The sequence below is a fragment of the Pagrus major genome, chromosome 1 (genome assembly GCF_040436345.1).
Source record: "Pagrus major chromosome 1, Pma_NU_1.0".
Classification (NCBI taxonomy): Eukaryota; Metazoa; Chordata; class Actinopteri; order Spariformes; family Sparidae; genus Pagrus; species Pagrus major.
The window spans coordinates 11,305,678-11,322,737 of NC_133215.1; the positions used below are offsets into that span (position 1 = coordinate 11,305,678).

General features: G+C 40.1%; 2 protein-coding genes across 2 annotated transcripts; one reads left to right on the forward strand and one right to left on the reverse strand.

Annotated features, from left to right (window-relative positions):
• Nucleotides 1-988: 988 nt before the first annotated feature.
• On the reverse strand, nucleotides 989-3,125 carry clrn2 (clarin 2). The gene is made up of 3 exons (XM_073470560.1): nucleotides 2,873-3,125; nucleotides 1,641-1,820; nucleotides 989-1,500 (listed from the first exon to the last, which is right to left on the reverse strand). Exons 1-3 carry the CDS (start codon nucleotides 3,123-3,125, stop codon nucleotides 1,232-1,234), a joined length of 702 nt encoding a protein of 233 aa, XP_073326661.1. The 3' UTR covers nucleotides 989-1,231.
• A 2,168-nt stretch (nucleotides 3,126-5,293) lies between these two features.
• tapt1b (transmembrane anterior posterior transformation 1b) lies at nucleotides 5,294-16,356 on the forward strand. Its single transcript, XM_073464836.1, has 14 exons — nucleotides 5,294-5,507; nucleotides 8,196-8,326; nucleotides 8,424-8,542; nucleotides 9,768-9,930; nucleotides 10,032-10,167; nucleotides 11,049-11,146; nucleotides 11,239-11,308; nucleotides 11,490-11,570; nucleotides 11,669-11,778; nucleotides 13,664-13,723; nucleotides 14,077-14,145; nucleotides 14,254-14,330; nucleotides 14,446-14,618; nucleotides 15,595-16,356. The coding sequence occupies exons 1-14, from the start codon at nucleotides 5,330-5,332 to the stop codon at nucleotides 15,843-15,845; spliced, it is 1,716 nt and encodes a 571-aa protein (XP_073320937.1). The 5' UTR covers nucleotides 5,294-5,329; the 3' UTR covers nucleotides 15,846-16,356.
• The last annotated feature ends 704 nt before the right edge of the window (nucleotides 16,357-17,060 follow it).

Sequence of the window (17,060 nt, forward strand, 5' to 3'; positions counted from 1 at the left end):
ATGCAACAATAATTGTATTACAGATCCATCATTTTCTGGCACTTAAAGAATATTTTGATGCTAATTCTTCTGTAAAATTATGTATGTATTAAGTATTGCTACTTTTACTCAAGTAAAAAAATATCTGATTAGTCTTCCACCACTGCATTTGAAGTTACCAATGAGCGTACATTTCCAAAATAACTGTCTAATAATAATAATAATCTACTCTGAACAGCAAATTTAATTCATGTGTGGTTTATACAACCATGTTAAGCCCACTGAAAGTTCAGAAAAAGAAAATCCACATATGCATTTGTTCTGTCAAATTCAGATTAAGAATCCAGTTTCCAGATTAAGTTTCACAAAATCTTATCTATTTAAAAAAATCCTCACTTGGATGAGACCTCATATTTACAGCTCAAGTTTATTAGGACAGGAAGCATCTTAAACAAGACAATAACGTGAAAAGAGGAAAAACATTCTTCTGAAGTCATGCAGACAACTCAACAGAGGAGAACCAGTTTTACATACTACAAAAGCCCTTTAATAATTGCCAAAGTCAGTTTACAAAATGATTATTATTTGGAATTTTATGACAGCTTACTTCTTCAGATGATGAACGTTTTATGACCAACTTGAAAAAAAAAAGAATAATTTATTAGTCTCTTTCTGTTTATGGGAGATCATATAGTCATATATTTATTACATGAGCCCACAACTCCCCCTTAAATAAACAAGTATCCATGCAGAGTTTTACACTTTCTGTCAGGGATCAAAGAACATTGCTGTTCAGGGACAGGGGGACAGGGACTCACACACTGAAATACGAAGGCTTTACTCAGCAAACCATAAAGAGACAAACAGATCCGTTGATGACATTCTTTACGTATAATGAAATAATTATGTATTTACATGTTGCAGCTATAGACATAATATTTACAGCACAGGACGTCCAGAATGCAAAGGTCAAAGGTCACGATGCAGGATGTGAAGATCTTTACACTCATGTATCAAGAACAAGGTTGAGGTTACTTTTTTCAATCAACAAGCAAACCAGCTTCTAGTCAACACTTGAATCCTTTATATAATTATCACAGACAAACAAACATTAAATAACACTGGAAAATAATTTGTCAAGTGAGGATTTACATAAAAATTCATCATGAGGCTGTAAGGAGCCTAAAAGTCTCAGAATGGAAAGGGGCTCTGGCACAGTGCTGCGAAACAACAACACTCCTTGTTTGGTCCTTCAGTAGAGCAGGTCCAGAGAAGAGATGGTGGGTTCTTCAGGTTTCTTGATCTCCGGTTTGGGCAGTTTGATCCGGCTCATGGCGACAACGCCACAGACGGCAAAGTGAGTCGCAATGCTGCCAACACCCAGCCAGAAAGACCAGTCCAGGCTGTCATCCAGGACGGCGAGCACAAAGAGGTTCTCGCGATAGTTGGCCACCCGCTCGCTCAGGCTGTGGTGCCTCACGGCTGCCAGGAAGCACAGCAGGGCCAGGGCACCGAAAAGAGCTGGACACAGAGGGGGAACAAGTCAGGGAAGGAGACTAGAGAGGTAAAGTGATGCTAGGAAGTGTCAGGAAGGGAAATAAAGAAATAAACACTCAAAAATCCACATTTGAGGGAGATTTTGAGGGGAAGAGTTGCCTCACCAGCGATGAAGTTCCACAGGTAGAGTCCTTTGTGCCCTTTGATGCTCTGGTACGGGACCTTGCGTGCGTTGTAAATGCAGAAAGAAAGACTGACCAACGCGAAGCCCACAGCCACCAGCAGGAAGAGGATCACCATCATGTGAAGGCCGCCGTTCAAGGTCCGCACAAGCTTCGGGAAAACTGGACAGACAGACAGACGGAGAAACACAGATAAAAAGACGCTTCATCAGCCTTGTTTGTAATGAGTCAAGATGAGATTCTATATGTATGGTGATATTAATGTCAGTAAACTAACTCAAGCATGTCCGTATGTTGGCAGTAGTGGTAGTAGTAATGTTTCTTGTGATACATGTTTCTTTGAATATTAAAAGAGTGCAGAATACATATCTTTAAAGGGGCACTATGTCGTTTTGGAGAAGAAATTCTAATAGAAAGAGACATGAGAAATATTTAGCTTTTCTGTAACTGAATAAACAAGCTGTTCTCAGAGGAAAATAAGGTCCCCAGAACACAGTTTGAAGCTAGAAAGGTGGCAGGGTCCGCCAAATGTAAACAAAGTAAAACAGTATGACAATTGTGTTGTCCTTTTTGTTTGTTTATTCAGTTTATTCGGTCACGAAAACGATTATATTTGTTTAGATCTCGCTCTTCTGATTAAAATGTCCTCCCCAAAACTCAAAGTGCACCTCTAAGTCTTACTTTAAGGGCTTTTATGGTGTTTACATCGAGCAAAATTGTCCAGAAAAGTATGTAAAAGACAGGCGATAGAAATATATAACGGACAGAGAAGAAGTACTCCGAGTAACAGGTGTGCATTTGTACTACTCGGCAGATAACCCCATAAAACACAGTTTTCTCTGAAGCAGCTTAATTAAAGGTAATATTAATAAAAACACTGTCTTACAACATCACAAGTTGTATATTTTCATTAATTAAATACTCTGTTTGATCAAATGGACATTTTCTAGATGACTCCTTGACACATTCCCCAAAATTCAGCCTGATATATGGTATTTATGGAAACTTTGTGTTGTCCTTTAAAGATATTATCTGGAAGGTGTGAGCCTCTGATTGGCTTTACTGGGGACCAGAGGTGATGATAACAGCCATGTTGAGCTGCCTCCATGTGGATGTTGACAAATACATCCATGTGGACCACAGGGAGTGTGCGTAAACTATCTAACATGACTGACCACAGAGCTGCAGAGCTCACAGGCTGTATGTGACCTTACTGTATATCTTGGAGCGCCTCTTCCCCAGCCCGCACTTCTTGGTCTTCCCTCCCTGGAACAAGCCGTAGTAAATGTCCCCGATGAACTGCTCCAGCTCCGGGTGGGACGCGTTCACTATCTCCGCCCCGGTTTTGCACAGGATCCTCCCGGTGACCCACCGCTCCGTGGACAGGGCCACGACCAGGAGCACCACGGAGCCGATACAGAGCACCGAGGCCACCGAGAACGTTATCCGTTTCCACAGGGAAGGCATGTTACGCGCCCATGACGCCCCGAGGAAGGTAACACGACGCCGGGCAGCGACCGCGAAGAGCCCTCGGCGGTCACCATGAGTTCATCTTATAGTTTGAGAAAGAAAAAAATAAGCATTATCGTGAAGAAACGGGCGATTTCTCTTCGGTGTGGATCTGTGAGTCAGAGAGGAGGAGAAACCCGAATCTATGGCGGTCAAAGAGATCTCTTACCGGGGGGAAACTCTATCCCTGCCCCGTCCTCCTGGTCCCTGCTGCCTCCCTCTCTCTCCCTCTCTCCCCTTTATTCAGGGAGGTGAATTAACCTTTGCAGCTTGGCCTTTTCAGCAGGAAATGTGTCATGACTGGTGACCTTAGAGGTGGCTGCAGCTGTAAAATCATATAAGCGCAGTTTAATGGTGTGAGACTGACAGCTGTGGGCCACTGTAACACGCACCATAAAGGTCAGGAGGGAGCCTTAACAGCAGGAGGACCAATGAGTGTAGGATGTGAGGTGTTACAGTCCTGCATCTCTCATCTGGTTTTCTTGCACGCTCCATTAATTCATTAAAGTAAATCATTCAGATTCAAATGCAGACAACACAGCCTTGCACACACACTCAAACACACAGTAGAAACATGTAGACACAAAGATAGATGAGTAATAAATAAAATGAGAATAAGATATGACAAGGAGTTCAGTGGAATAAAGGAATCTATAATAAACTGAAATAAAGATTAAAATAAAGAAACGGTAAAGTAAAAAAAAGTTTACAGAGAATTTAAAAGACGAATCAGGTAAGCAGGTAAAACTTACCTGCGCCCTGACGGTAACAGAAAAAAAAATCAAAAAACAGGTCGTGAAGAAGCTTAAATAGGCTACTTGTCACTTTCTGGAGGATTTGTTGATTGCTTTTGGCCTATGCTGAAAAAATAAGCCACAAAGGTGCCCTCTTACATGCCCCTGTGGTAGATAAAAGGTGGTACAGTTCCCTTCCAGTGGAGAAAACAATGTGTTGCTATGTGTAAGGCCCCTGCATAGGTATGCAGTAGGTGATTCAAGGGGGTAAGGGGGTATTAGGAGGGATGCCATCCCCTCTAAATGCAGCTGGTTCCCATTTAGATTTTTGTGCCAGTTACCACATCTGGATCACCAAATGCTCTACAATCCCCGTGTGTGTCTTATTAGTTACTGAATTAATTGCACAATGATCAGAGTGGGGTGTAACAGAGTGGTAAAGAGGGGCCCAGCTGTGCATTTTTGCCCCCAGCCCTCCAAGCAGGTTACTCCAGCCATGCATTAGGGAGCCGCGGGGCAAAAATGAGCTGTGGGCTGAAACCCCACCATCTGCACATCATGTACAGTATGTACTGTTCCTTAGTGCACACCTATTACATGGCAGACTACATGGAACTTTTCACAAGTAGTCCTGCTGCTGTGGCTTCACACCTTTTCGGGTGGTTTTCTGTGTGCAAGTTAGTTTGTTGTAATTTGATTAAACACATTTAATTAAAAGAACACGACCATGAAACAATTTTAGATATAAACTAAAGTTATTTAGCATACTTTAATTGACACGCCCATCTGCAATGCAGGCTCACGAGATAAAAGAAAAAATACAGGATCCATGTTAAATCTTTGCATTTTTATTGTGATTAAGAAGTGCATATTACCAAAAACTAATTGTGGCAGAGCGAAAGGAATAATAAGAGGTACGGAAACACTTATTGCATGAAGTTTTAAAAAGATCAAGAGAAATATTTAATTTACTGCATACAGGAAGAAAAACATTGTCGCCAACTTCCATTATAGACCTAATCTTCATACACTGAGAGATATGATTAAATTCATTACATTATTAGACAAATTACACATGCATAATCAGTAATAATAAACAAGTACAAATATGAACATTATGAAAAAGAAATAAAAACTCCAAAGATATTAACGAAATTGCACATTGACGAAAATATTTACACCATTATTTTTAAAGCTTATTCTGACATGTAATTTGTCTGTTTACTGTACATTGTTTTTGTCAGTAAAAATGTTCGAGGGTTAAAAAAGAAATCAATCAGTCATTAATAATTGAATCAATCAATTTTGCTCACTGGGCTTTTTGGCGACATCTCTCGGTGATTCGTTGGAACTACAGTGCGTGATGACGTCAGATCATGTGACGCAGATGTCAGTCTCCCAGGCAGCAGATGAGACCGTTTGGCGAAGATGGCGGAGTCGCTGTCGTCAGGTCTGGGAGAGGAGAAAGAGAAGGAGAAGGAGGACAGCGAGAGAGACAAGAAGGGTGTCCAAACGGAGAAGAACAAGGGGAAAGACGGACTCACCGAGGCGTTGAGGTTTAACGACAAAAATGGCGGCAGTAAAGGCAAGAAACGCAACCTGTCAGGTGAGAGCTAGCAGCCACAGAGCCAGGTTTGACAGCGCTTGCTAGCTAGCTGCTGCTGAAGTGATTGTTTTTAATTTACGTGCCACGGTGTGTTTTTTTCTGTTGTATAACTGCGTCACTGCATTTTATGTGTGGTTACCTATGGAAGTAACGCTGCTTGAGCACGCAGTTGGCAATTTCAATCAGCTTTGGGCGCCGCTATCAGTTTGTATGTCACGTTAACCAGCTAGAGTCAACACACAGCCGCTGGTGGTGTAACACTGAGCTGAATTAAAGTAACGGGAGGTGGATGATTTATGTTACAGGCATCCACGTTATAACTGGTGTTATAGCAATCCCAAGACTGCACAGCTGCATGCAAACCATGCAGGAGTCTAAACAGGCCGGTGTGGTTTTTCTGTCAAAGTAAGACGTCCCTTGTCTTTGCACAGGCGCGTTCAGGGTTTCGGAGTGGGTACATACTGTCCGTCCAAAAAGTATATGAATGTCCACATTTTTGTGCTACTTGTCTGTTTTGTCATGATGTAGACTAGGCTTCTTAGCTGCGATTATAGGAAACGCCAATTATTTAGCATTGCACTTTAAAGAAGACTGATCACAATATGCGATATTCACAGACATAACAGACGTTTTTGTCGCGTTTTTGTAGGAAAAGCACAGGTGTTGCTAATAACATTAACAATGGCTCTATTATATTCAGGTGTCCAAGTAAGCCATGCCAGTGAGCCAGCATGCACAATACCAGGAGCCTGCGACTGAAGCAGCTGAAATTCAGTGATAATTAGTTCAATATTTACACTGGTGCTTATCTGGATTTGACCCTTTTCAAGTTTAAAAAGCCTTTCCTTGTACATTTCTTGCCTGGTACACATCTTTCAATCTCCACAGCTCTTTTTGTAATACTGTGGTCCCCAAATATTTTCTTCAGGGCCCCCCTTTTCTAGATAACAATATTTTCAAGCCACCTCATCCACGCACACAGACACGCACGTCTTTTGCTTGCAAACTCTCATAGAATTCATTTGTCATCTTTTTGTTCATCTTGTCTGTAATTATTACAGAACTGTCACTTCACTGTGACATCTTGCTGAAAAACTGATACATGGAGACATCACCTTAACAGTGGAAGCATTAAAAGTGCAGCATGCTTCATCTCTACATTTTACTGTATAAAAGCATCCATTGCTTTCAACAGATTTTCTCAAAATTGCCTCCCTGCACAAAAAATGGGAACCCCGTGGGAGCAAACAGAAACAGAAACCTGAATGTTTTCTCTGCAAGAAATACACCTCTTGTCCTCTTGTGTGGGCTTGTTTTGTGCTGCAGATTTTTTCAAATCACAGATGCACATGTGAGACTGCCACTAGTAGCTCAGTTTCAGTGTACACTTTGGTCTCTGTCTTGATTTAGGCTTCATCAGAACAACCTATCTCACATAGGTAGGATCTATCTTAGACATTGTCTGTGATCAGTACAGAGTTGCAACTTCAGTGTCATCTTACTGAAGAACACTAAATATGGAAGTCACCTCTATAGTGGAAGTAATAAAAGTGACACTGCGTCATGCGAGAGAAGCCTCATCATATATTCTTGTGCGTGCGCTGCAAGCTGTTCAAAACCATGCCTCATTCATTTAGCCTCGCCACGCGTTTGATGAAACTTCATGAAATTACATAAAAGCAGCAACACACGCATTTGAACCAATCAGGTCACAAAATTAAAAATGAAGTGAACTGCCACACAAGAAAGCGATCCATTTTCCCCGTTGTTATTGTCCTTCACACGGGTTGTAAATCACGGCCTTTGATGTATCACATTAAATCCCACCACTAGAAGATTGTGTGAACAGCAAAATACTGGGTTTCCATGAAAGAATTTTTAGGCTGTTGAATTTCCCTCTGTATTGGGAAATTAATGCGTACGAAGTACAGATGTATCAAATTTAAAATGCATTCACTGCTTGTTGCATAGTTGTGTATATACTGCAATAATAATGTATGGTTGTAACAAAATCCTACAGCACACCAGGACCAGTGTGCCTTGGCTGACCATTTGTAAATCACTGCCTTAGTCTAATAAATTGACTGTGGCATATAGAATGGGTGCAGTGCTTCTTTATGGGAAAGCTTAATGCTGCAGAATACAATCATATTTTAGATAAGTGTGCTTCCGACTTTGTGGCAACAGTTCGAGGAAGGTCCTTTCCTGTTTAAACCAAACACTGCCCCTGTGCACAAAGCAGAGTCCATAAAGAAATGGTTTTCCAAGTTTGATGTGGATGAACTTAAATGCCCTGCACATCTGACGCCTGGAATGAACTTCAACCTTATCTCTGTGCCAGGCCTTATCACCCAACGTCAGTTCTTGACCTCACTAGTTCACAGTAAGGGCTGTGATAGCAACAGGCAAATGGTTTTGGAGTGGGATGTTCAAAAATCACATTTTTAAAATGCATTGTCAATTATTAGCTAAGGACTCCCCTTTGTTTCCAGTGGAAAAGGCAGGCACCTACTGTGAATTAAGTCATCAAAGCTATCTAGGATTGTAGTTATTTTTATCACTAAGGTGTGTGTGTGTGTGTGTGTGTGTGTGTGTGTGTGTGTGTGTGTGTGTGTGTTTTAAGGCAAAAGGCTGTGATGTCTTTGTGTGTGTATTTAATGCTTTGTCACTGTCCTTTTTCGACTCTAGATCTGTCTCTGGTCAGATTTATAACTACTGAGCTCACCAGAGGCTACTTCCTGGAGCACAATGAGGCCAAATACACCGAGCGCAGAGAGAGGGTCTACACCTGCCTCCGCATCCCCAAGGAGCTCGAGAAGGTAAACACACAGACAAACAAACAATCACTGTAAGAAATGTTTTAAAAGTCACAAATGAATAAATAACCTCCCTCTCTGTGTCATTCTCTCTCTTCAGCTGATGACTTTCGGCTTCTTCCTTTGTCTGGATGCATTTCTCTATGTGTTCACCCTGCTGCCCCTCAGGGTGATTCTGGCCCTTTTACGGCTCATCACGTTGCCTTGCTGTGGCCTCAGGTATGGTATATGTTTCGGTTAATTGATCATTGGCCGTGTTGATTATAAATATTTGACTAACAATTAAAGGCTTAAAAGCCTATTTTATTTCAAAATTTTTATTAAGCCTCAAATTTGAATCAACACCGCTCTGATACAGTTGTAACAACAAAGAATGTTTGTTAAATTCATAGATTCATAGGTGATGAATTGCTTATTTTGTTTGACAAATAGTACAAAGATATTTAGTTAACCATAATGTAAGACGAGGAAAAGCAGTAAATCTTCACATGTAAGAAACCACAACCATCAAATGTTTGGCATTTTTGCTTCATAAATTTCTTAATGGGATAGTTTGGGTCTTTTGATGTGGGGTTGTATGAGGTACTTATCTCCAGTCAGTGTATAACCTGCAGTAGATGACCGTCAGCTCTCTCCCTGTGTGGAGAAGCAGCACGTAGCACTGACAGGGAAGCAGAGTATTGTACTGCTAAACGGGACAGACAGCAAGACATTTTTTAGCCACCTAAAAGAAGGCAGTATATCCGCTTAAGTGTTGCCACAGTGTTGAGTCAGACCTTCAGCGGCTGCCTGATGGCAATGTAAAGCACCAGCAATGTTCAAAATATAGCGTACACTTCAATGGATATTTTGCCTTCTTTTAGCTAGCTAAAATTCGTCTTGCTGTCAGTACCATATAGCAGTACAATGCTCTGCTCCTCTGTTGGTGCTACACACTGCTTCTCCACACAGGGAGAGAGCTGACAGTCATCTACTGCAGGTAATGCACTGACTGGGGATAAGTACATCATACAACCCTACGTCAAAAGACCCAAACTATCACTTTAAATGATTATCAAAAAAGTTGCAGATTAATTCTCTGTTGATTGAGTAATTATCTGAATGTTTTAGCTTGAAAGGAAAGTGTACCCTCTCTCACTGTTTTACATCTGTAAAACCTAGCGCTGACATTAATTGTTTGTTATAATAGAAAATCAATTGACAACAGTTTTGGTAATTGATTGAGTGGAGGTTGTTCGGCAGTTGTTACATAGAGATCTTGTTATACCTTCACATGGCTCTGCCAACATTTGTAAATAGAAACAAACAGTGCAACATTGTTGTGAGCCACTAGAGGGCAGCAGAGATCTGCCTGACTTTCATACTAAACACATTATAATAACCTGTCCTGCTCAGTTCCTTTTTGTCTTCTTCTGACCTGTGTCTATTCGTGTGTGTGTTTAAGTGGCTCCCGCCTGCTCCAGCCGGCCCAGGTGTGTGACGTGCTGAAAGGCTTCATTATGGTGCTGTGTTACTCAATGATGAGCTACGTGGATTACTCCATGATGTACCACCTGATCAGGGGACAGTCTGTCATCAAACTCTACATCATATACAACATGTTAGAGGTACGCTCAGATGACCAGATGACACCTCCTAATGTTTATTACTCTGATTGTACTGTAAAGGAAGTCGTCCAATCATTGCGCTTCTGCTGTTGTGTTGTCAGGTAGCAGACCGCCTCTTCTCATCATTTGGCCAGGACATCCTGGACGCTCTGTACTGGACAGCCACAGAACCAAAGGAGAAGAAGAGAGCACACATAGGCGTGATTCCTCACTTCCTCATGGCTGTGCTCTACGTCTGTATCCTCACTGAGAAGGATGTGATCTCTATAATCAGTCTGTTTATTTTGCTGCTTCTGTGCGCCTCTGTACTTGAGTTTAGAAGAAACAGAGGTCAGAAATCACCTTTAGAGCCGAGACAATTAGAGGGAAGAAAGTAATCAGCAACAATTTTGATGATGTAGTTATCATTTATTTAAGTTTTTTTTCTGAATTTTATTTGTAAGTAGTGGCTTGCGGAGCTTTATTATCAGAAGATTTAAAAATGAAAATATAAAAGTAAAAAGAAAGGAGAATAACAGAAAGAAACAAAATACACACTTTAAAAAGGGATTTAGTTGAATTTAAAAAATAGAAATGAAAGTCACAGTTATCTAGAACAATTTATATTATATCTAGACTTTTTTTAAGTGTATTACCTAATGTACATATATGTAGTTTTATAAAGAAAACTAAAAACCCAGAATGTGGCATCAAATCTCATCAATCAGGAAATGTTAATTTTTTCTGTGTATGGTTCTTAAAACTTGCAGATGATCTTCTTAGTGAAGATGAAGAAATAGAAAACAATGACTGGGGTTTGTAATTGTTTATTTAAGCATCTATTAAGCATAAAAGTCTGAAGTTTCCGCTTCTCACATGTTAGTTTTTACTGGTCTTCTGTGATGGTAAACTAAATATCTTTGGGTTTTGGACTGTTAGTCAGACCAAAAAAGGCTATTTGAAGATGTCAACTTAGGTTTTTGGAAATTGCGAGAGGTATTTTCCACTATTTTTTTTTAATTGAAATTTTATTTTATTTTTCTACATTTTATAGAAAAGGACAAGGATATTAGGGGGTGTACATGGTAATTGACACACAGCAGTCCCTAGTATTTTTTCCTCAGCATGTTTGTCTCCAGTCCTCCATGCCATCCTCATCATGGTTCAGGCCACCACTCTTAACGTAGCCTTCAACTCCCACAACAAGTCCCTGCTCACCATCATGATGTCCAACAACGTGAGTATAAAGCACACATACACACTTAACTCAATTAAAAGAGCATGCAGCAGGATTTCAGCTGTGATATTTTGTTTTGGTTTTTTTTGCAGTTTGTGGAGATCAAAGGAAGCGTGTTCAAGAAGTTTGAAAAGAACAACCTTTTCCAGATGTCAAACAGCGGTAAGTGGTGAACCTAAGCAGATAACCTAAATCAGCCAAATATGCGCTATATAAACAGCGGTCTTTGGATATCGACTTTTGAACTTGGTGATTTAGTGCAAGGTATATTTTATGGAACCGAGCTCGGCCGTCGCGAGTACAAAGTAGGTTAATCCAGGATTGATTTGTTTGTTTCCCACAGACATAAAAGAGAGGTTCACCAACTACATCCTCCTGCTCATCGTCTGTCTCCGAAACATGGAGCAGTTCTCATGGAACCCTGGTAACTGAACACAGCTGCACTGAACTGTCACTGACCTTTTATTAGTAATATTATACCGAACATTGACACTAATCAGTTTCTGATGTGTTTGATTTTAGACCATTTGTGGGTGCTGTTTCCTGATGTAGTCATGGTGATAGCCTCAGAGGTTGCAGTGGATGTCGTCAAGCATGCCTTCATCACCAAATTCAATGACATCAGTGCTGATGTGAGTCCTCTTTGCATACATTGCTTTCACAGTTTATTCATTAGGTGATGGTGCAGTAAGTTTCTGGACAAGTGTGACAAGAGCATGTTTAAATTTGACAAAATAATCCAACTCCCGGTCCACTTACTACACGCACATGTAAAAGCCCTCAATGACAGATGGAGATTGCTCAGTTAAAGGGCTTTTTTACTCCTTTTTTTATTTACATGCAATCCCCAGATATGCCATGTATTTTCATTTTTAAATATGTCAATGCCATTAGTTTGCGCACGGGTTGTGCTATACATGTTTGATTTATTTGTAGTAGTATCCGTATATGAATTAATAATGGAGAGTATCAGTGCACCAGAAATATAAAAACAGAGTGAAAGGACATCTTTTTATGTATATATTTTTTTTAAGATTTTTTTTTACTTTATTTGTGACAGACTCAATGCTGTAAAAATCAGTTCAATTCATGGCTCAAATGAATGTAAAAGGAAAACAAGAAACAAAATATATTGGTTGCTATAGCAGAATAACAACAAAGAAATATATAAGTAGAGAAAGACAAGTTACTAAATAACAATAAAAATCTAGAAAATGGGCAAGGAGCTGAGAGTAATTATATTTTGGCATAAATGTGTTGACAGCACACGGTAAGCAGTAATGTTGTCAAAGATATATTGACTGTACAACACTCAAAAAAGTTCATATTAATGGATTTTGTCAGTCTTACTCCTATTATTTGTCTAACTTATAATGCTCTGAGTTTTTGAAAGCACTGTTCCTGAAATGCTTTGTAAACAAACTACTTATGTTGCCTTGGAAAAAGCCAAATTGGCTGCTAACGGTTCATCTTTGCAGAGGTAATCGCGGGAATCCTGATAACTATCACTGGATTACTTTGATACTGAGGAAAACCCAAAAACATGATGATTCTCAGACAAGTTTTGGAGTTACAAGGAACATCTAATTTTATCATATGTAATCATATCTGTGTGTTCAGATTTGAAGGAGTCTTCTTTGGCAGGGACTGAATAGTTACTAGTGATTTCTAATAATGACACTGATCAGTTTTGAATGATTTCACTACACTGAGCTAACTCGATCCACTGATGATAGATGAACTTGAAAGCTCAGGAACAAAGCCAGCCAACCTTGAGTTGTTGGTGTTGTTATTGTTATTGTTATTGTTATTATTATTATTATTATTAGTAGTAGTAGTAGTAGTATCTTGTTCATCTACTTTTTCAAAGGTGAATGAATCTTTAAGCTCAACAGATTTGGTTGCCTTCCCTTTTTCTCTCTATTCTGTCTGACTCCACTGACTTAGACGTTTTTTGTTTTTTTTTGTTTTACACACTGGTGCTTCTTTGTCTCTTTCCCATTGTCTCACACTCACACCAGTTACACTGTAGTATCAGAGGGAAACTGTCAGTCAGCTAAGGCATTTTCTCTTGTTTCGTCATGGCTTTGTTGTCGTCCCACCTCCTTCCCTCATGTGTTCTCTTTCTCTTTGATTTTTCACTCAAGGAGTTGTAGCTTTGGTTATGTAACGGAAACCAACTCCACAGGAGGGGATTAACCCCTTTATCTCCAATCTGTCAAACCTAATCACACAAACCTCACTCACAGGTAGTTGGCGCTCAACACTTGTGTGTCCGTGCTCGGCTGATTGAATCCATGTGTGCACATTTTTGCTCCATCAAAATTAAACATCTGTCACTGCCTGTATTCTGTGCTTTTACTTTACATTAATACACGACAAATAAACAGATCAACTAATTATCAGCAGCTTTAATTCAGACGTCATCTGTTAATTTCATCTATGTCAGTGACTGTTTATTTGTTTGATATTTAGATTTTTTTTTCTTTGGCTGACTAATGTTGTGTTATTTTCCAGGTATACGGGGAATACAGAGCCAGCCTTGCATTTGACCTTGTCAGCAGTCGACAGAAAAATGTGAGTGACTTAAGTTCAAATATCAGCTCTGCACACCTGCTTAGAAACTTCCAGGCAAACGTCTAAAGTACAAAAATATATATAAACTAGACCAGAGTGTCTGAAACTGATACTCATAAACTGCAGGTTTTTCATTATGTTATCATGTAATCTCCAAATGCTGCAAATGCTAATCAGATTTGTTTATTTCTTGTTACAGACTGAATTTGAACCAGAGACTTATATTCTGCAATACTGAGGAAATAGCCTCTAATCTTTCCTGATTTGATTGAATATTATTATGGGATTGGGGAAGAAGATTAATGTTGGTGGTTGATGCTTCATGACAAAAAATGTCTCTAATGTGTCTCCAGGCTTACACAGACTACAGTGACTCCGTGTCCAGAAGAATGGGCTTCATCCCGCTTCCTTTAGCTCTGCTGGTCAGTCACTTTTTATGATTGTTATTGATGTTGTGTATGTTCTAATATTGACTCTGTATACACTTTATCTGATCACATCTGATGATGTGTTTGTGTTTCTTTTCTCAGTTGATCAGAGTGGTGACCAGCTCAGTGAAGATCCAGGGGTCACTCTCCTTTATGTGTGTGCTCCTGTTTTACCTGGGGTAAGTGTCAAGTTCTCTTTTCCAAGTTTTTGAACACTTATTTGCTGTATTTCTTGGTGTTTGTAGTTTTGAATGTTTGTTTTAATGTTTTCTGTGCATGTGTGTTTGTGAGCAGGATGATCACTCTGAAGGTGCTCAACAGTATCGTTCTGTTGGGAACGTCCTGTGTGTTCGTCAAAGAGGCCAACATGGAGGAGAAGCTCTTCGACCCTCCACCTTCTGCTGTCTCCAGTCGTGTCAACTCCAGAGCTCACCGCACCAAACACGTTCCCACTGCACCACAGCAAGGTATCCATCAGTTAATCCGTCCACTCCTAAATTTCTAAATAGTAGGCTGTAGTCAGCTAACTAATTAAGCTAACGTTAGCCCTACGAGTAAGCACTATCAGTTACAATGACCCATAACAGAAACAGAAATAGTTGTGGTTTTTGGTTGTACAAATGCTTTATTATAATTTTCACAAAATATTAAGTCCTGTGAGCAGCATGGTCGTGAAGTGGTTGGCACTGTTGACTCACAGCAAGAAGGTCTTGGGTTCTAGAGCTTTTTGTGTGGAGTTTGCGATACAAACTTAAAATATTACTATTATTACTTTTAATAACACTCATACTGTGGAATACAATACTGTAGATAAGCAAATGTACATGGTGTCATGACCATCTATTTTCATACCATGGTACACCTTTAAAAGCAGTATTCCACTGCAACCATAGATATAAGATAAGAGACAAAAAAGACTGTTGTTTACATAATCATGTTTGGCTGATTAGCGTACATGCTATTTGTAACAGTTTATTTAAAATTTTGACATCATCCGAGAAAAGGCTTTTATTATGAGGACTAAACAATCTGTTTATGTGTTTAACAAACACAAAGCAATTTCAAAAACACTGGTTGGTGTTGCTTAAACCTCCCCAAATGTAACTGGACAGAGCCGCTGAAGTTACCCAACCCTGAGTCAGTAACGTTCAGGGCCAACTTCAGAAATAATTCACAGTGGACGTGCCAGCCATGAATGGGGCTTTCTTTAACCTGTAATCTGTAACCCCACAAACTAATTTGATTAGGTAATGATGAGCCTCTTTACCTTGGAGTAATGCGCTGTTGCTACCCTCCTAACTATTTTCAGTCTGAGTATCACTCTTACCGCATGTAGAGAAATTCAAAACCTATTGAAGCTACAGGTGATTTTGCTGTCGGTTGTACTTTTTGTCTATGTTCTTCTGCTGCGTATAACAAACTCTACCACTCTCTTTCAAATAGAACCAACAACCGACAAAGGAGGAATCCCAGTGGCATCAGAAAATCCTCAGGTTGCCAACATGGCAGAGAGCTCCGCCCCCACACTCCCTAAGAGCGACTCAGACACATTCCTGACCACGCCAGACGAGGACGATGACAAAATAATAAATGCCAACACGGGACTGGAAGGGGACGGACTTGAACACAGAACGCCCAAGAAAGATTTGCTGGAAATAGACCGCTTCACCATTTGTGGCAACCGAATAGACTGAACGCCATGTAGAACAACGAGTCAGCGTCCTGGCAAGACAGCGAGATTCAGGGATCAGACACGGGTCATGGAGCGTGCTCAGACCAGACGTATTTTTGTGCACCTGACCCCTGGAGTATTTATTTATTTATTACTGATAAAACCAGCCAAGGCATAAAGCTGTTACTATAAGCATCGGAGGCCGCTCCAGATGTTTACATCTGGTCCAGTCGGTGCCGCGTGAACCAGCTAGACTGCTTGCTGATGTTGACGATGGGGGGAAAACTGGCACGCACAGCTGGAGCGGAGCAAGAAGAAAGAAACAAAATCTGCATATGTTAAAATTGTACAACGTGGGTCGCTGTGTGATCATAAAGGACATGACAGCTGGACTGTGCGAGTATGTGTTCAAAAGCACAATGTACAGCGCAGAGTTGTTTTTAGAAAGAACAAAACTTGTCAATTTTTTGTACATTTTTTAATTTGAAAAGAGTGAAAAATTCTAGTATTTGAAATGAAGTTTTTATGATGAATCTCGGATCTTTTTTCTAAAGTTCGGCCATATCCAACCGCAGGACAAATACTCACAATCACATGAACACATAGTTGAAATCTCAAAGTCACTCTGCAGACACACACACCAACACACATTTTAAAATCTTGTTTAAGTTGAGTTGATGAGCCCAGGCCTCCATGGCAGCAGTGACACTAACTTAACCTTTTAGACACAGATAAAAGTTTCAAGGTTTCAGTATCGTGCAGTTTGTGTTGTTATTGTTACTTTAAAGCACTGAGATAAGATGCTGCCTGTTTGTGAAGGCACAGGTATTTATTTTGAAGTGGAGCCGGACAAGTTGTTAAGATATTTCAGTGATTTTTCCTTTTCCAATAAGCTTCACATGTACCGTCATCATTCAAGCATGTAGCCTACAGATAATCATGTCTTGGTGTAACACCACTCTGTTGTAGGTCTCATTTTAAACTCGTGGTGTGTGACACTGGCATCAACTTAACATGTATTCCAACTCTTTAGCATTACAATGACATGAAAAATAATTCAGATTACATGATTGCAGGTAAAATGATCAAGGATACCTGAAGGCTGAGACACAGCTGTAAGGGTGAATTCCCCCGAAATAAGAAGAAGGCGGATCATATCAGCACTGTGATTACATGAAAGCAGTGAACCTAGCTATTTTTATTTGCCAGATCTTTGCTTTGATCCACAAAGCTTCCT